This window comes from Phalacrocorax carbo, chromosome Z (genome assembly GCF_963921805.1).
Source record: "Phalacrocorax carbo chromosome Z, bPhaCar2.1, whole genome shotgun sequence".
Lineage (NCBI taxonomy): Eukaryota > Metazoa > Chordata > Aves > Suliformes > Phalacrocoracidae > Phalacrocorax > Phalacrocorax carbo.
In genome coordinates, this window is record NC_087548.1 from 28,263,459 (window position 1) to 28,283,892 (window position 20,434).

Consider the following 20,434-nt stretch of genomic DNA (forward strand, 5'->3'; position numbering starts at 1 on the left):
TATTTTCATGCCACCAATGAGATGTGTGAGGGAAAACACTAGTGCTATCTTTCCTTGTTCTATCAGTATTTACTTGCTACATGGCCTTGCATGGTTTTGCTAAACTGGAGAAAAGCATTCAGCAAAAAGCACTTTTTTTGCAGTATGTTTAACTGAGGGGTCTATATATCCGAGTTTAGACACTTCAATTTCTTTCAGTATATGAAAAGTGAAAGATGCTTGTCAGTGATTAGTAGATTTGAGTTTTTAGAAAGGCAAAGGGGCTGAAAAATTTAGGAAAGTAGAGAGAAGAGCAGACTATTGAAAACAACACAGACAAATGAAGCATGAGGTGAAGCTGTATATTCTCAGAGAGAGCAGTTAGTGGAAGAACTTGCCTGGCTGTTGGTGGATTGTCCATTGCTTAGCATTAAATTAATTCTAGAAAGTTGTTCTAAAATTATTTCACTCTAGCTCAGTTCAGCACAGCATCAGAGTGGAAACATCAGCAGCTGGCACAATGGAAGAGAAGCAAGCAGAAAGACATACGGGTTCCACTGTCATTGAACTCTATGAACAGGGGAAGTTCAGGTTGGACATTAGGGAAAGGTTCTTCACTGAGAGGGTGGTTGGTCACTGGAACATGGTCCCCGGGGAAATGGTCACGGCACTAAGCCTGTTCAAAGAGCATCTGGACGATACATTTAGTCACATGGTTTAGTTTTAGGTAGTCCTGCAAGGAACAGGGAGTTTGACTTGATGATCCTTATGGGTCCCTTCCAACCTGAGATATTCTATGATTCTGTGAACATCCAGATCAACTTCAAGGGCCTAAGAGAAGACTGTGGTTCTTAGATGCACATGTCCCTGCATCCTCATATAAAACACAACACATAGGAAGGACATAATCTCTTCCACAGTTGTGCAAGAGGCCCCACTGATGTAAGTGGAGCTAGCAAAAAGTAGTCAACAGGTGGGCTCAAGGTTAGGAGAGATGCGAACAGGTATTGGTGGATGTTGTGAACCCATTTACCAAGAAAAACAGCAAGAAAACTGATTGGACTTGAAAGAGTAGTCTAAAGGCATGGAATAAGAGAAGGTTACTTGCAGAATAAGCTCTCTTCGAAAGCACATAAGCTTACTGTTTACATGCCGATTTCTATTATTGCTGACAACACAGCAGGAGTCAGCAGTTGTTTCATTGCTTATATTCTTTTGCTTACTCCATTTTTGGAAGCAGGGTGGTAGACCCTTTCCTCTGGCAGGGTCTCCATGTCCAACCTCACTAGTGCGTGAGTGTTCCCATAGCAGATGTTTCCTATTCAGGGGCAGGGCTTGTTATCTATAGCAGGCTCCTTGCCCAAAGAGAAAGAACCAGCATCAGGAAACCCTGCTTTTCTGTAGAAGACTGAAAACACTTCAGAAGTTAAAGGAAACCTACACACACTATAAAAAGCTTTCTGAGAAGGAAGTTGCAGCCCTTTCATCTTCAGGGAAGGAAGGAAGCTCCCTGGAAAAGTGCCCTTAGTCAGTAAATCTCTGAAGACTTGCTAAAGGAGGAGACAAACTATCCCCATGTCGAAAGCCAGTCTTTTAAGAGCTAGCTTTGCAGAAGCATGCAGATTTTAAGCTATAGCAGGCTCCAAAATACACAAAAAACCCCCATGTTTTAAGTTAAGGTCTGGAAATTTCAGCACACTAAGTAACATAATGAACCGACTTGTTTCAGTTATGCTACTTTGCAAACTCTAGCAAAGTTGCAATGGAACTTAGTTATAATACAGCTTTTATTTCCCCTCTCTCCCCCACCCCATGTACAGTCTGCAGTACTGTTACAGGTTTGTATCAATGATCTATGTGCCATTGAACTTACTCAAGCCAGCCCTTCTGTTCTTCAGTTTGCTCCTCTGAAAAACACTAGAATTTGGAACAAAATAACTAAAGCTCAAGTATGGTTTTAAGTGGACACACTTCATTTCATGTCATTTAAGTTCAAGCAATTTTTTCTTTGTTTAAATATATAATTTCCTTCCATAAATAAACTGAAGAAAAAAACAGATTTACAGGTGGATAGGCTTGGGCAGCAAAAACGCATTTAATTTTGGTTTTGAGTGGAAGCTGTTCAAGACAGACTCAAGAGGACCATAACTGTGCATCAATCCACTTAAAAAGGAAAAGCTTATTTCAGATGCACCGGCAGGATATGCTCTCCAGAAGGTTTCTACCATGATGTGGGTCACACACCAGTTCTTCGACAGATCAAAAGCTGCCCATGTAGGAAAGTAGTTCCTCCATGTATGCACCACTAGATGTGAGTTGTCTGTCTAGAACAGTGCATTGTCCTCACAGCAACCTGATCCAGTGTTTGAGGAAAACTGCAAGAGTCCAACACAGGAAGGAGGCACAGAGAAGACACCTTGTTCCCATGGCCATTCCCATTTGTACCCCCTATGGTACAGAGGCAGACAGAGAGCTAAATTTGTCTTTCTAGAGGAGAACTAGCTACTAAAATATTAAACCCCTGTAAAAGATTGTAAGAAATCTTTCTTTCTGGTACCACTTCCTATGGTTCAATGGAGATGCTCAGAAATGCAGACTGAAAAATTGCAAGAGTTCTTGTAACACCAACGCAGTGTGATAATCAGTGAAAACTTGCTCTTCTTGTTATGTATTAAGAGGTAGCAAACTGGATGAATTAAAACACAGAAAATATTTTGTTAGCATTCTGACAAATTATCCAGTAGAAAACAGAACAAGAGCCACACTTACATGCAGCTTCATCCACTGATAATTCACTGGCCAGAATCCCACCAATTTTGCTAAAAGATGGCATCTGTATACCGTACTTCTCTAGCTCCTTTCGCATGTTGCTGATTTCTTCCTCTGTTCACATAAAAAAAGAGAAACATTATCAGAATAAAAGCATATAGAATTTCATTATGAATAACCATACCCACAAATATGGGTGCAATGTTTTTGAAAGTTTTTCCTCCCCATTTTTAAGGAATCTAATATATGCCAAGTATTCCATGCAAATACATTCCCTTCTGTCCTTCAGGGACTGACAGTCATTAAAAATAGCAGCCTCCCACCTATTTAATTAGGATGTGTTCAGAAGAACCTTGCGGGAGGAGAAAGACCATAATAGAAAATATGTACATTAACAGATTTCCTGGGTGAAGAAACCATCTAACATATTATTAGATAAGCTGTTTATTACCTGTGAAGTCTACTTTTCCCAGTAGGTCCTGGATCTGTGGTGCTAATCCTAGTTTGAAGAGATACAAACTGCAAAGAAGAAAGTTGGAATTTAAAGTCTGGCATGTCATTAAGGTGTTTGCTTTCTGTACAGGAGAAAAACACTTATGAGCTTGTCTTTTAACTGTTGGGTTTCATAGGCTGATACAGAATAAAGAAATTTACGTTGTATTTTTAATTCTTACAGAAAGAGAAGTCTTTTTTTTACTTAATGTTTCAAAAAAGCATCTCTAAGAGAGGCACTGTAGTCTATGTCAGATCACAGGGGATGTGTAAATAAGTAGAAAAGTAGAAAATAAGACAAAGACACATAAAAGCTAGTATTGGTGCAGGGGGGAGGCAAGATGTGAATGCACTTTGGTACATATTATAGCTTTGGATCTATGTGCTGTTTTGACTTGTGTTATTACACCTCTGTAATTAATAAGTTGAAGACACACATCAGACATACCTCTTACTAAGTACAGAGGAATAAGGACCTGTAAAAGTCCCTCCAAGCCAGCCTCAAATATATTTGTGTCATTAGTTATTTAGCTTTTAGAAAATGAAGTAAGCTCAATTTAGAATGCTAACAATATAGCATGAAAAGTATCTATACCCATTATTCCTAGAGCTCTGGTGTGCTGTTTGAAAAAAATAGCTGAGTACATACATATTTTCCCAAGATCTTCCAAACACAAGGCAGGTATTTATCTACAAAAGATTGGTGCCTGTATAATTTATCAGTGAAATTCAATAAACATGTGAGTTTATAAGCAGAGATCAAAAAGGTAGATTTTAAAAACAAGACTTAAGTAACACATTCCTCCAAAGAGATTATTTTGCACCTCTTTTTAAGATGACTTTGCCCCGACTTCCTACATTGCAAACGTGCATTGTGGCTTAGAGTTTTTATTTCTAGAGGGGCACATTTCCCCTTTGTGTTTTGCTTTTGAGTTTGTTTGGGTTGTGGGTTGGGTTGTTGTGGGTTTTTTTGCACCTTTTTTTCCTATTAGCAAATTACAGGATGATATTTCAAAGCAAATATCTGTAGATGTTACATTTATTTCAGAGCACACAGAATCAGTATTTCATCTTCCATGCTACCACAGCTACTCCTCTGTACTGTCATTACCTGGGTGGACCCAACAGCACATCATGTAGGTTGACAGTCCTCTTGACTGCTGCAGCCCTTCAAAATTATTGCCACTGCCATTCTCACCTCTCAAAGCAGTGTTAAACACAAGTTTGCCATAGCAGGAAAAATCTCGCATGACTACAGTAATGAACCAGGTCCCTCTGTTACCCTGATCTGCCTGCCAGTCTTTACTTGTGTGCTTTTAAAGATATTTTACTCTAAATTTGAGACAGGGGCACACACCTGGCTGAAGCGCTGGGTGTCATACAAACAGTTATGGAGATCAGCAGCATCACAGGGCTATGCTGGCTTTTTTTTGGGTCACCATGATAAAAAGACAGACGAGAAAAAAAGTGGTATGAATATTAGAGACTCATATTTTTGCTGTTCAGCACTTCCAGGAGGGTACTGAGCCATGTGCATTACTTCCTATACTACTTTGTTTCGATAAACTTATTAACCACCAGGTGGTGCTGAAAATGTGCTTCAAGTCTTGCAGGGGACCCAAAAATGCTTCTACTCTGTATTAAGGTATAATTTCACTTTAAACAGCTCACTTAATGCTTTTATAGTGTCACTTGAACATCAGGGAACCCACACAAAATGAAAAGCAGGGGTCTTGTAGTTAAGAAAGCTGCATATGAGGCATCAAGATCAGGGGAGAAACAAAGGGGAAGGGGCAGTTCCCAGGTGAAGTTCCCTTTGCACCACCCACACAGAACTGCAGTTCACATCAGCCAGAGGTTCCTGGGTTTTGTTTTAAGCTTAGCTCATGTATAACATGCTGTAAAAAACAGATCTGAAAATAGTACACTTTAAAAAAAACCCACATGCTTGTTATTCTACTGCTTCCTATGAAAACAATATTTTGATGCTGTCCAGCTTTAGAAGAATAGTTTGTTCAGGATGTAGCAGTAATCCACTTGCAAAGATCATCTGAAAACTAAATATTTCAAGAAAATAAAAAAAATCTCCTAAGTACTGCTATTTAGGGGAAAAAAATCACTGTTAACATCTATTTAAATGAAACAGTTCTTTTAACAGTTCATTTAATCCAGGACCAAATACAAATTGGCTTTCATGAGAAAAAATGGTGCTAGTAATGAGAACTACACCTTCATACTTTTCAGGGCTGGCTTTAAGAATTGATGTTTCAACAGGGGAAAAGCAAGAGGTAATTATATTCAACAGGAGTCTTGAAAGCATTTGCTAAGTCTCTCCTTCCTGGTCAGAGTAGTGCTGTATTTGACAGTGCAAGTTGTCCCACATATTGTAAGGGCAATGGTCCTCATTTCAGACTTGAATGAGGACTTATCATAAGAATATATTTAAACCATATTTCTTAAGAGTCATTGTCTATATTCAGGCCCTCTAGTAGCTCAAAGGTTAGCAAAACCCCAACTAACATTTCACAATGGGCGTCTCGGGTTAACATTTCAGATGTCAAATAGACCCTTTAGGTAGACAGAGCTTTTTTTGCTCTTATTAGCTACAGTTAAGGCTGTTTCGTTGTTCTTAAGATTATTTTTAATTGCACCTTTATCAATTTTAAGCACTTAAGATATGTACACTGACTGTGCATAAATGAATTCATGTAGGAAAAATCTCAACTAAAGATAGCTTCAGGATTTCCAAGAATGGGAGTAAGAAAATATGTCCTGTGTTAAATTTACATAGTTCTGTCAGAAAGCTCAGGAATCATGTTGCTTTGGAGTAATTACTTGATAACAACCAAGAGAATGGGAAGTAGGTTAACCCCTCACCTTTCTGAGAAACTGCTCAATTTTTGCAAGTTATAAGCATTTGAAATTTGAACATGTGCTCCAAGATGCCTTAGAATTTAGCATGTAAACCCAATGGTGATCCTTCATATAATGGTCACGTGCATATACTACAACTGCCTGTTTGCACTTGCTGCTTCTAGATGCTGTGGTGCTGGACCCAGAGAACAGCAGGGACCTGGACTTCTCCAGGGTCAGTGACTCCTGTACTGATTCCCTGGAGAGGATGCTCTGACAAACCCAGAGCGTAGAGCAGGTGGGGTGCACAGCGTGGAGCCAGAGGGACAGCAGCAGGTCAGTAGTTACAACAACAGAAGGGGAAGAGAACTGGAATCCTGCAGCTCAGTGTTCCTCTGACACCAACCCAACTGGGAATACAGCTGGCCAAGCAAGCGCCTTGTCCTTAATTCTGTTGTTTCCCAGACTGCTTTCAAAGTAGGCTGTGTGCCATTCAATACTGACACCAGAGTTTGATTTGAAAGACTCCAGTGAAGGACTTAAAACATGCATTTTAGGAAGAGGTGTGGAAATAAATGAAGCCTAATGATTATTTCTTTGATTCTTACATCCTGCATGGGGTGCAGGCTCAGGGCCCTACACTTCCATGAGAAAACATAGTAAGTAAAAGCATTGCAGGCTTTCACTTCAGTACAGTATGTCACATTTGATATAAAGTCAATTTCTAAAATAATAGACTGTATGTACAGAGTTATAGCTTTGTGTTGATATGCAGTGAGGAAAAGTAATTTAAACAAGACAAACTTGAAAGTGAAAGCTGAGACAACACAGACCAGTTCTGATACTGGCATGAATTTTGGAGCACATCAAGATGGAGGAAGTAAAATTTCTACCAAATATCAACCGATTGCAAAATTCAGTTCAGGAGGAAAAGGGTTATTGCTATTGCAATGATTAAGCAGGTCTTCAGAATGTACCTAACGGATGGGTTTATTGTTCATGTAGCATTGAAATCCATAGTCGATAAACTCCTCCTCCTCCATACATGAGGAAAGAAATATCAGAAAACCTCATTGTGGTTCTTCCACCTCCTGCAAAACATCTGCACCAGCCCTTAACATGGCCAGAGGGGCATGCAGCCTACCACATCAGCCTGAGCTGGTTAACTTTAGAGCCCCATGCCTCCACTTCAGGAAATCACTTCAAGCTTACACATGGCACTTGCTGACAGAACAGACCACACTACCAAGTTTTAGGTGAAAGCTACCCCCAAACAGTCCTGGTGATACTGTCCAGTTAATATTGCACCATGCATAATAATTTCTGGTGGCAACGCTTGTCAAAGATGACAGAAAAAATTACCAGGGCTGTCGACTCCAAACACCTAGCATTCGAAAGCAATATGATGAACTTTGGTGGTATGCCTTATTTATTGGCAGTGAGTGCCAATGCAAGAAGCAGAAAGCGAGAGTGGCCATTTCGAGGATTAGACCTTAAAAAATTTTCAGTTATGGCATGTATTGAATAGTTTATTACATATAGCCCTAGATCAGCTGATGCACCTTTGAATATCATTAGGAGTGCAGAAGAGAGTTTGGGGCATAAGTTAATTAAGTTCTTTGTGAGCCTAGTATGCAAGAAAGTTATGAAAGGAAAAAGTCTCCACATGCAGGAAATGAGCTGGGAGAACGACAAGAGGGAGGAGCTGTCTGCCAACACCACTGCCCCTCACACCAGCAACAGCACGAGGCAGATGTTCATTACATTTAGTGCTGAACATGAAGAAAATCCTTAAGGCAGGACATAAAAATTTTAAGCTCTACCTTCAGAGGTGTGGTCAAAGCCTTCCTGACTTTACATTCAAAATCAAGTCACTCAGAACTGCAAAACTTGAAAATGTTAATTTTTACATGAATGATCTCAGAATACAGTAATTATTTGCTCCTCTTTTGGGACAGAAAGATGTCAGTTCATCATCATTTTCACTCTGATCAGCAGGTCTGCCCCATGGTTATACTGAAGTTTTGCTAAGTTTTTGTTCATTTATTCGGTGTCTGTTGCAGTATGTGTTTTGAAATGGTATGTGCACTTTGAGGGGTGTACTAATTGGGAGGGATGCTAGTGCTAATTTCAATAGTCCTTCATTTTTATTTTGAAAATAATTCGACCAATAGTCCTGACAAAGTTGGACTTTTGTGTCCAACTTTAAGTAAATGAACTTGTAAATTCTGATAGATTTTCATATACTGGTTACCCTAAAGCCATTTCAACACTTACACGCCTAGATTTGGCAGTTACTTTAACTTTTACTCCTATCACCAGTTACCTTAGAGCGTGAATGCAGTATATCATCCTGGGGATGTTTTTCCTGTCGTAGACATCTGTAGTCTCTGGATAAAAGATCTAAAAAACCCAAAGAGCACACAGTTAAAGGAGAAGACATTACTGAGCAAAAAAGTAGCTAAAATGAGCTCTCTGCAGAACCATTCCTTAAACTTATAGAAGTTCAGCTGTTACTTCTGTGTGGTTACAAATCAAGTCTCTCAAGTTATTTTAACTTTATCAGTAGTTTTCACAAGGAAGAGTTTAATAAAGTGTAAGAGCTACTTAATAAGAGGGGAAAAAAAGGAAGATAAGCAGACAGATTTCAGCAAGATTTTTAGAAAAGGTCCTTTGGCATGAGCTCAGCCAGTAGGGCTCGTCCTCCTACAGACACTCAAAACCTGGGATGCTGTTACAATTTGGAAAACCTCATTGCAAACCAAACCTATCAAGTATGATTTAAAACTGCAAAATTGTAATTGCCAGCACCCCTAACTGTGTGGATACATCATTTACAGGGAAAGATATTCAGAGAGAGGAGTATTAAGCAATTTAGCCAAGAAGTCACATCATAAGTTCCAATTCTCATTCTACCACTAATTTGTTCCTGGCCTTGGTCCCAGTCACAAAACACTGTTTCTCCACAAAATGAAATAAAAGACCTAGCTAACCATGAGAGTTGGCAGCATGCTTTCAGCCCAGGCCTGGCCCTTAGCGCTGTGCCATCCCATGGTTAGTAGGACAAGACCAAGTAAGTCAGGAGTACAGTGCCCTCTTCATCATTTTCTCACAAGAGATTTGGGAGGGAGACTCAGGAAAGCTTTTTGCCTGACCATCCTCCATAACAGAAGCAAAACATTTCAGAGGAGGGATGGCAGGGTGGGAATCAGCCAGCTGAAGGAGGACTCAAGTTCGGGGTGGGGTAACGGGGGTGAAGCCTGAGCTGGCATAGGCAGGAACTTCCCCACCTCTACTGTGTTTCTGATGGCAGTCACAGGTACCCCTTTCTACTTATGGGCACTGAAATGAGTTTGCCTGCAGTGACTGGCCACTAGCCCCTGAACTGCTTCAGGCAGCCATCTGAACATCCCTGCTGTGCTGGATCCCACAGCACGTGGGGTAGTGCCAGGGCTGCCCCCACCCAGTCATCCTGGGGCAGATGCTGGGCAGCCTGGGCGAGGGAGTACTTGCCCCAGGATGTGTGTGGGTGCCAATATATCCAAACAACCAGAGTAGGTGTTTCCACATAGCCATTTCTTAAAGGATTTTAATCTGAAAAAAGACTCACTGGTGCACAGAGAAAGCAGCAGAAGGGGGAGATAACAGGCAAAGACCCACAAGGAGGAAGATAAATATGAGAAGTGACCCAAGAAAGGAGCTGGTGGAAGAGGAGCAGCAGCATAGCCATGCAGATGCACTGGAGTGTGCAAGCACAGCCAGGAAACAGGATAGAGGCAGAGAAACTAGGACATACATTAAGAGGAAGAGGCAGCAAGAGGCACGATGAGAGGTGGTAACCTAAAGGAAGCAAATATTTAAGTTTTCCATTTTCAACCACAGTCCTTTCAAGTACCCACAGAGCCTATACTAGCAATAAGACGCAGCTAAAACATTGCTACCTTCCTCCCCATTTGTCTTCCCACAGGAGAAGCACCCTGAGCATTTCCACCCACAGCACTCATCCACAGCAGCCTCAGCCCATGCACAGTGGCAGCAGTTGCACATCACTGACACTGCTTTCAGCATTACCTTCTCTTCAGGTTTGTTTCCTGAACTACTCTTTCTCCTTAGACTTACTGTAAGCAACTGTTTATACTCAAGCAGGTAAAATAGGATCTCAGTGAGTCAGTGCCTTGAGCCAGTTTCTTTGCTAAAATTTGAAGTCTTACCTTAGGCAGACCAATGGACTCCATTGCTCTTAACCACTGCACAGTGTTGTCAGTGTGCCGAAAATGAAGGCCAGATCTCTATTGGAAGGAAGAGATGATAAAAGTCACATAAAGCAAATTCTCTGATTATTGATCCTCCTTTTGCTTCCCAATTTTATATCCTGAAGTCAAGTTCAGGGGATTTTCCCTTGTTTGAACCTGGAGACTAAAGCATCACTAGCTACAATCCTGCTAATGACGGATCAACAGCCCCATGCTATCCAGCTCATTCTTTTATGTAACATAAGCCAGATTTGTACCCATCTGGGTGGACTGTGACTGAAATGGCCATTTTTACAGCCCTTCAGTAGTCTTTTGGAGTAAAGGCTGGCTGTCAAATACTAGAAGCCACTAACTCCAAAGTACAGAAGTGGTAACACTGCTCAGCACTACTGTGAAGGAGAACAGATAAGGAGCTTTTAGTCACACTTCAGATCTACCTGACCCGCCCTACAGTCTGTGCAAGAAGCAATTAAAAGAGCAAAGTGGGAAAGTATTTTAGTTTGTTTTGCTAAAATTTTTTTAAAGAGTCAGGATAAAGTGAGAAAAGAAGCCTGAACTCAAGTTTTGGAGATTTTCAACAGAAACATTTGAATGTAACCAGGATTCTTAAACATGGCTCTTTTAACCATGCAGACCCTAGAGCAGCTTAATTTCTTGAGTCTCAAACAACAGCCTGTGATTACAGCTTAAAAATCTCTATTTCAATTTTTTTTTCTGCCCCCTCTATATGTTGAGATAATGCATTCCATAGGGGGACTACTGCATTTGCATATATATATTTCTATGTTATAGAGGATCTTGGAGTTAACGAACAGCTTGCACAGTTACCAAGGTAAGCTTAATTACTGGTAGCTTGTTTTTTGCTTCTTAGTGTTAAATTTGGTAAAATAAACACAGATCTGATTAAGTGAATGCCCTCCCATATAAAATGAAGAAAATTCTGAATCATTATCAAGTTTAATTACTGAATTGCTTTTGACTTCTATTCCTAGTAAGAAATAATTGTATAAATGGTAAAGCTCATGTTCTTCCTGGAGCCAGAAGTGTAATTTGTTCAGCTTTAAAAACATTAAGTGACACTAACATAATTTTTCTAAGGGTAGAACATTTCTAACCTATCATGCTGGCTTCTTAGTGCTACATCTTCCATCTAGTTCTGGCAGCCTTATGAAAGAGATGCAGCAAGTTAACCAACCACACCTGGGTATCTGTAAGAGCTGGATGACAGACACTACATTTTTTTTGTCTTGCTGGTGAGAGAACTGAAAAAGTTACTACCTTATAGCGTGCCTGCTCCACATCATAGATCTTTTTGTCTGACACCACGTTAGGGGCAAAGAATTTCGCAAGCTTGGCGAGGTAAACGCCATTTCTTAAGCCTTCCTCTAGCTCCGTAGTCGGGGGCAGCTCTTCTTCCAAGCAGACCTCCATCCATCTACAAAGACAACATTTGAGAAGCACTGCTATCTGTGGTTTTAACAGAAGTAATATCTTCCGCCCACAACCATCAAATTTTTAATGTTACTACCACAAGATAATAATAATCAGTAAGAGAAATGGGTGCAGGCTAAAGAGAAAATTATTGTATTCATTGACATGGCAGATCAAAATGGCTAGAGAATCATATCTGCACTGTGTGGTCATGACCCATCCATAACCAAACAACATGCTTTGAAGTAGATATCCCCCAAGGGGTGTAATTTATTTTGTGTTTTCACACTGCTGTGTGAAAATCCTCAGATCTATTGAACAGCACTAGGCTTTTTAATAGACAGTAATTTAAACTGAAACCAGAATAAAACAGAGTACTGTGTATTATTGATGTTTGCATTTAAAAAACTCTGTGATAGCTATGCCAGGGCTGAACCCCAAGAGAATCAAGGCCAGCAATGTGCTGGGCGAGGCTGGCTCCTGCAGCCAAGAGGCTCTGCAACCCAAGCTCACAGGAATTCTCGTCTTGGTACAGGGTACTCCTGCAGCTCATCCTTCCGCATCTCATAGTGGCTCTCCATGTTCACCCACGAAACACATGGTACCAGTGCTGAAGAAATGAGTGAAGCTTTTTGTTGAAAGGGCTCAAGGTACTTTTATATGTCTGAGGTCTACCTGGCAGTGAGTTGGATGAAATATTCCTGCCACCTATCAGGTGGGATGGCTTCTCATCAGTGACTAAATCCTTCAAGGTGGTAAACTATTTATGTTTTTGAGACTTCTGTGTGATAGACATGGTACTAGACAGAAAACAGTAATTGTTAAATGCATAATCAGTTCAGAAGGCCAGTAACAGATATAAACATACTGGTTAATACAGTTTTATGTTGAGTAGCCAAGAGAAGCTTCTAACAAAGCACTCCTGAAGAAGGTTAGCATCCTAATCACCAGACCAGAAGTTCCTCACATTGGTGGTCTAAATGATTTGGCCCTGTGATATTATTCTTGTTTCTAGCAGCTAAGTCACGTTACGAGACGTATAAATCTGGTGGTTTGTTTTTTTTTTTGCTTAGGCAATCTCTGCTATTGTTAGAAGGACATTAAGACCACTGCAAATGGACAAAAGCAAAGATGAAGACATTACTTTGCTTTATTTACCGTCACTAAGGAAGTGTTGCTGTGTGCTGCATGAGACAGCATTACAAATCTAACATCACCTCCACAGGGGTAACTTCAGAAACCAGAAAGCTTGGATCCAAGCTGAAAATGAGCCAGTTTTTCCTCCACCATGGAGAGAAAGAAAAGCTCACTACATCATTTTGTTTCATGTTAAAACTCAAGACAAATTACCTACTCCATTACCCTTTTGGATTTGTTACAGGATGTATGAAAGTTGTTTCACTGAAGCACAAACTACCCAAATAGCTCTTCAGGAAACCACCAGCCATAAATCTGGGACAATATCACACAAAACTGCATGGGGCGAGTGTCATTAGGAAAACTGTAGTTAGCAGTATAAAAGTTGCTTCAACGTGGGGAATTGTATCCCTAAGAATTTTCCCTGCTCCATCCTGTGTTGTGTGTTCACACGTTACGGGTCCATGCCAAGGGTCCCAAAAGTCATCCTTATTAATGACATTTTATAGACTAAATAGATATACACACTGGCAAAATGTCTCTTCCCCCCCCCCCCCCAAAAAAAAAAAAAAAAAGAGGGCAAGGAAGAAGAAACAAAGAATGTATACTCCTAGCAAACGTGGGTTTCACCCGAGCCAGTTAGGTCTTGCTATAGAATTTAATTCCTAAAATGTGTCTTCTAGAAAAAGAGTTGTACAAATAGCAGGAGAAGCTTGCTAGGCACAGGAGGTATTCACCATGAACTGAAGCTGACCCTGATGTCCAATGGACCATCTCCAGTGCGATGAACCATATGCCCTCAGAGCAGCTTTTGGTACCTTAAACCGGATCCTTTACACTTTTAATTCTTGGTTTTCCTACGAAAACTTTTTTTCTGGCATCTTCAGTCCAGGGCACCAAAAAAGTTCACATTGAAACTGCCTTTGAAGATACATGTGCCCCCCAAAATTGCTTTTCTCCCTTCTGGTACAAAAGTTTGCTACTTAGAGGCAACTTTCCCCTGGCCCAAAACCAGCTGGTGCATGAGGGCCCCCTGAAAAGCAGTTATTTGCTGCTTTTTGCCCTTCCATCACAAGCAGCAATTCCTCAGGCTTTCCTTCACCATGCAACTGAGGTTCACTAACAGAAGGAGCTCTGTGTGTTAGCACTGGCCCAGGTATTACACTTAACAGCCTTATAGTTGAATGCCCATTAGCAAGGCATGGCTTAGTGTTAAGAAGGAAGGGCTAATAGCAACCTGGCATGACACTAGAAGACAACAGCAGCTTTCAGAGCAGGTCTAGGTTATAATTTATAACCCTCCAAGTTCTTCTTTTGACACAAAGAGCTTGCTATTCATAACCTGGTGCTGGTTTTGGGAAGAAGAGAAAAGATGCAGTTGGGTGGGTTGTGTCTGGTTTTATAAAAGGGTCCATATAAAACTGACTTATTCCCCAAGCTTTAAATGAGATGCTGATCCAAAGCGAAAGCTACTGCTCAGCTTTTCAAAAGTCCTGTTATTCAACAACAGAAAAACTGTTTTGGACTTGCTTCCAGCATGGTCAAGAGCCTTTAAGATTAATCTAGAACCATCCTATTCTGGACAGTGAGGCTACACTGTCTAGTGGATAAATGCAACACACTGAGGAAGAAACAGGGAACAGTATGAGGAAGCAAAGAAACAAAAAAAGTAATTAAGAATACAGTTGTCAATCCAACAAGTCCTAGATAAATGTACAAGCAAACCAGTCTCCTTTTAGAAGGAGAATGTTAGTAAGTCAGTGGAAAAAATGAAAAATAGGGAAAAGTAAATGGAGCAGACCTGAAAGTTGCAAAGAGTTTCTTTCCATTTATAGCTAAAAACACTCTAAATTATATCTATTCTAGAAAACCTCACAAGTCTGCAAAAATACAGCTTTGTGAATCAGTCTCCAAGACTGAGAACAGAGCTACAGCTGTCTTATATGTAAGACAGGCTTTACTAATGTCTGGAAGTTGCAGAACTTAGGTACAACAAGATCTACTGTAAAAGGATTTACTCCATTTTGCACATGTTTAATTAGAGGAAGGAAAAGCCTTAGGATTTGCATGAAATCCTGCAAATATACAAACAACCTTGTGTTTGTTATGCAAACAGCTGACCATCACCGTTTCTCTGTCTCCTAGTATTCTTTGAGAAATCTGTAGCACTTTTCTCCCCAATGCTTGCTATTACAGTACTTTTGTTCCTTTACACTGATGCAGTTAAAAGGGGATTGTGGTTTTAAACAGAAAGAAGCATTACTTTAAGGTTGTGAGGTTCTGCTTTTTAAGACACAGTTCAGTGAGTTTATGGAAGTTATTTTATGACATGGTGCCAACAGCAAGGGTAGACTGGACTGAAAAAAAAACCAGAAATTCTTCTACTTCTGTTTCTTTAAGTGAAACAGAGAATAGCCACCTGACATGGTATAGGATGTATGGGTACCTTTGGAGCAATTTATTTTTCTTCAGGGCTAATAAAGCAGCATTGCCTTTGGCTCACTCACTGTTTTCCTGACCACACAGTACTGCAGCATCAGCACCAGATTTAATTCTGTTGCAGAAACTTTTACCCAGAAAAAACTAGTTAATACCATGGCTATATGAAAGGAAGGACCTATAACTCAATGTTAGACAGTATGTTTTTCTTCAGTATGAAGCTTGTGGAATAAGACTATTATAGATATCAAATGTGCATGTGCATTTCTATTTCTTTTTCTACAATGTGATCCCATAACTAATATTGTGTTTTTAACAACTTTAACTTACTGACAGATGTACGCTATGAAAAACTGCCGCAGTGGTGAACACGATGATTGACTCAGTCACTCATTACAGCTAAACCCAAACCGTGCTCCACGCTGAAGGGACAAAAGGCAATCTAAGGAAGCAGACCAAAACATGCTACACCCCTGAAGTTCTGGGTAGCACCATCAAAAATCGGTAGTCATTAAAACAGCCCTGCAGAGCTACCCATGCCAGTTTTAGTCTTATCATTTGTGTTCAAACTTGTGTAAACAAATGTTTTCCTGACTTGGGATCATACACCAGTATACATAAGGCCATCTTCTACATTCATAATCTGCAGTACTTGCCAGCACAGAAACTTTCTGATTTGCCTTAGACAAAAACCCAAACCCAGACCTGATCAATGGAACTAAATCTCCAAAACTTTAATTCCAATACATAGAACTGGAAAGCCTGCCAGGAGTGAGTATTGAGGTACAGTTTCCTTTTGCATTGCTCAGTTCTGTTTTGACTCTTGGCAATCTGGGGCAGAGTGGTTCAGCAGTGAATTTCTGGCAAGATAACAATGATGACTTCTATGCCAGACCCACAAGCAGTAAACATCATGCTGCTCACCAAGGGATCCCAGTTTGCACATTTGACCATGCAAAACAGCAGTAGTATAATGAGCTCAGGCTTGCACTTTAAAAGCAAAAAAACCCCTGAATCTCATTCGAGGCAAGGGTCAATGGAACTGGAAGCCAGTGTTGCACTGTGAACTTAACCAGTTATGAAGTTGTCACTGAGAGTCTGTGTGATCAGCAAAGCACGCTACTGGCTAAGGGACTGGAAATCCTGGAGCCCATGTTCAGCAGAGAAGAGAGAATGTATCATATAACTCACCCAAAGCCCATCACATTTGGTACACGCTGGATATTGCAGCAAGATTTATACTTGCCTTGCCTGGCGCTTTCGGATTTATGCTGCAAGATGTGGATCCAAAGGCACCAGGTTTTAGTCTCCTGGGAAGCAGAACTTTGGAGAAGCAAAGAAGGGACTCCAGAGCCAAAACTCTGGATGCTGCTATGAAAAATATATAGCGAAGACAAGGTAAGATAAGTTACCACCCATTTACTACCTCCCTGGCTCACAACCACAGCTTTTCAGTTTGGTTCGGCACATGTACACTGTCAGGAAGTGAAACAGACTGCTGACCTAGAGATTACAATACAGCCATCTCATTCCAAACAAAGGGCAAAAAAAAAAATAATCTTGTTGCTAGAGAATAAGAGTATCAACAATCAGTCCCAAAGCAAAATGTTATATTCTAACTTTAAATGTCTGTGAAATGGTGGGATTATTTTTACATCAAAACCTTTATTTGAAGATATTTAGAAATATACAATAGTCTGAAACATTAGAAACCACCATTTACAGTTCTACATTATTATGTTTCTGAATCTAAAGCTTTGTTAAGAAATCTCAGCTCTTTAGCCTTCATTAGCTTTTGGTTTTTAATGCAAAAAAACCCCACTTTTTTTCCACCAACAGGCCCATAAATATTGCTTTAAAAAGGAGGGTGAGAGCAGCAGAAGCGAGGTGTATTGCTTGGCTGAGCAGGAGTGGTAGTGGTGGCATTGGTCTGTTTATAAGGAAAGACTGTTACCTTTGGAATTTGTTCTCATTAGACTGCAATATTTAGCATGATACACCTCCTAAACCAGGAACCCTAGAAAAAGGTTGTTTCAAACAGCCACATCCTATTTCTAGAGCAAGAGCATGCAAAAGCTTCCAGCCATTCTATGAAAATATGATACAGACAATTTGAATACCTTGATGTCAAGAAGTATGAGTTGTATTAAAAAAACTGCATAAGCTTGGAGGCTACACTTAGAGGCTGTGGAGAGCAGTGACAGAGCAGGCAGCTGAGAAAACTACTTTTTTCAGAACATTACAGTGCATTCAGCCCCAAATCTTCCTTATAGCTCGGAGCCTTGGCTCAAGTTAAGAGCTACAGCCCTCTGCTGCCAACTTACTCTGGCAGCCAGACACCCTGGAAACATCGTCTTCTAAATCTGAGGCTCTCGATTCCTACTCCAATGACAGTCTCTAGTGAATCTCAAGTTTTATCCATCCTAAAAGCATACTTTGCCTGAAAGGCAACATTTTGTGATTGTGAGTCACTTGAGCAATGTGGGGAAGGAAGGTGTGATGCAGGTCATTCAGTCACCACTTCTCTTATGTTGCACACAAGAGGTAACATGAAGATGGTGTTGTGGAAGACACTGTGACTTACTTGTCTACACAAGATCTCAGAACTTCAGCACATAAAATGAGTGCCACATCCTTTAGCAAGGCATTTCAGATTTACAGCACTACAAGTTATTTTTTACCCTTCCATAAATCAATTCAAATTAGACATTACAGATTTCTGGGTCTCCCGCTAGTGTTAGATTTAGCAGCATCTCAACTCATTTTTGTGATAATGATTTCACCAGAGAGAATACTACTGACTTTCACTAAGAGCTACACTGAAAACTATGAAGCATTCATGTATGGATTCTTTGTGCATAAGTATTAAAATATTAAAGATATCACTGCACATTACTGGATTTTGTTGAATTGTGTGCACCTGTGTGACATTTGTTGCAATGTTCATTTCCTTGATCAAAGCCCTTCTGATGCCCTTCACATTCAATTTAGATGAGTAGAAACAAGCAGCAGTGATAACTTGCCCATCCCATACAGCACACTATACCATCAATAAATCATTTTAGCAATATTTTTCCACACCAGATTTCTGCTGCCATGGCAACACTGCCATATTTACAAAATAACCTTAAAGGCGCTATAAAATTCTGGTTCACAAGATGGCAGCACAGATAGTTTTTGTTGTTGTAAGCTGTTATATTCCAGCCATCTCTTATGTGGGTTAATCAGTGATTAGAGTCCACAAGGCAAAGTGCTGCTCAGGAAACCCTTTCTGGAGCCCTGGAACAGCCCCGCGGCCATCACAGGCTGCTGGGCACCAGGCACCAGGCAAGGCCTGTTTACTTAGCACTTCTAAGTTGGTGGTGGAGGGGAATAGAGGCTCTACAGCAACACCCCTATAGGCAACAGCAGCACACACGCCTGTGTTGCATGACAGGGCCCCAGTCTTTGCAGTCAGAGCAGACTTTGTTTTGCTGCCTTCTCTGTTTGCAGAGAAAATGAGATTTATCACCAGGTATCAACCACAAACTCGACAAATGCTCTGCAAGATAATGTGCTGAGCAGGGGCCAAAGCTAACAAAGCCCAGGCTGATGGTCACAGGGATGTCTCATTTTATCCCACTGCTCTTGGCCTGGCTCCAAGGTGCCAGCAGCTGGGGACAAATACTGAAGAGACAGGAGAGAAAGCGGTACTGGGAAGGGAGCTCACCACACTGCTGGAGGCTGAACAGCTACAGCAAGTATTTTTCCCTAAGAAAACTCATCTAATTCTTCTCAGCAGAAAGAACAGTATCCTACAGGTTGCCTAAGCAATATTAAGTCCGTGTTCAAATGTCTCAGGGGGGAAAAAGTATTTGGGGAAGGTATGGGCTGATGTATCCCTTTTTACAGGGAGGAATTGATTTTTCATTTGGATGAAAAGGATGAAACAGATCAGTCCTCTCCTAAAAACCTTGCAAACTCTGTGTGACTAAGTTAACACAATTCAGATTGATGTGCATCAGCTGGCTGCAGTCTAGACCTGTTTTAACAGCCCTCTCTCCAACAGGCAGCAGAGACCACAGCAGCAGAAACACGTCTTTCCTGTGTTAGTCTGGCAGTGGTGGCTCAGTGGTCTCTGGAAAGCATAATTTCAGACAGATGACAGACTCAAACCACTAATGAAATTTCAGGTAGTGCAGACACAAGCTCCATAGCAAGTCCCACATGCAAATACAAAAGTTCGCCCTCCAACCCTATAAATCAAATAATGCTTTTATCTGAAAAGGAGGGAAGCCAAATTTGGCATGTGAATTTATCTAAACTTAGTATTTCTCCAGTCGGTATAGACACTGATTTGATAAACAGAAGCACACACACCAATAAAAGCATCTTTACACAGTACAGCATTTGTTGGTGTGGAAATGTTGCAAGCCAAGTTATTCCCCCAAACACACAATCTTTGCCTTAGAAAACCACTGTGATTGCAGCCTCCATAGTTTAGACTTGCACATTATAGTGTCTTGCTATGTACTACTGCAATTTGCTTTGCTCTATTATGTCTTCTACAGCTGCAGTATGGTATTACAGTTCACATCTGAATCTGTAGAAACAGAGGTGTAGTCTTTACAAAGTGATCTATCCCACAGTGACTTTGATGAAGGTACTACTAAACCAAACCTGTCCATCAGAGAGCCTACATCTTTTATTCACCCCCTCCCAAACTCCAGTGCATCACCAGGTGCACCGTTTCTGGCAGCTGTCAAGCTAGCCACTCATGGAGGGACAGCTAAAGAAATACCAAAACACACATTCATTTTCACATTGAGATCTAGTATTTTATGTGTTCGCCTGTTACTACTGTACAGAGCCTTCCATGAAAGTATTATTCCTCAGCTGTCCAGAAGGATATTCTATTACCTTTCTTGGTAGATAATATGGCAAGCATAAACATTTCCACCATGTCTATAACTGACACACTTTTCTAGGGTAGAAAAGTGACCCAGCAAAGTACCTCCAGTGTAGATTCAGCATAAAAGCTTGTATGTTGTGCAGGTGTTAAAGCCAAGTCCATGATTCCAGACACAGCTCTACCTGCAGAC

General features: G+C 40.7%; 1 protein-coding gene across 6 annotated transcripts in view; it reads right to left on the bottom strand.

The window, feature by feature from the left end:
- Positions 1–20,434, bottom strand: part of IQGAP2 (IQ motif containing GTPase activating protein 2) — a 128,427-nt gene that overhangs the window by 50,774 nt on the left and 57,219 nt on the right. For all 6 annotated transcript variants that reach the window (XM_064439321.1, XM_064439319.1, XM_064439317.1 and 3 more), the window contains exons 3-7: positions 11,625–11,781; positions 10,305–10,382; positions 8,420–8,496; positions 3,200–3,267; positions 2,749–2,862 (exon numbers count right to left, since the gene is read on the bottom strand). In XM_064439321.1, coding sequence (XP_064295391.1) covers positions 2,749–2,862; positions 3,200–3,267; positions 8,420–8,496; positions 10,305–10,382; positions 11,625–11,781 — 494 coding nt within the window. The remainder of the gene's footprint in view (positions 1–2,748; positions 2,863–3,199; positions 3,268–8,419; positions 8,497–10,304; positions 10,383–11,624; positions 11,782–20,434) is intronic.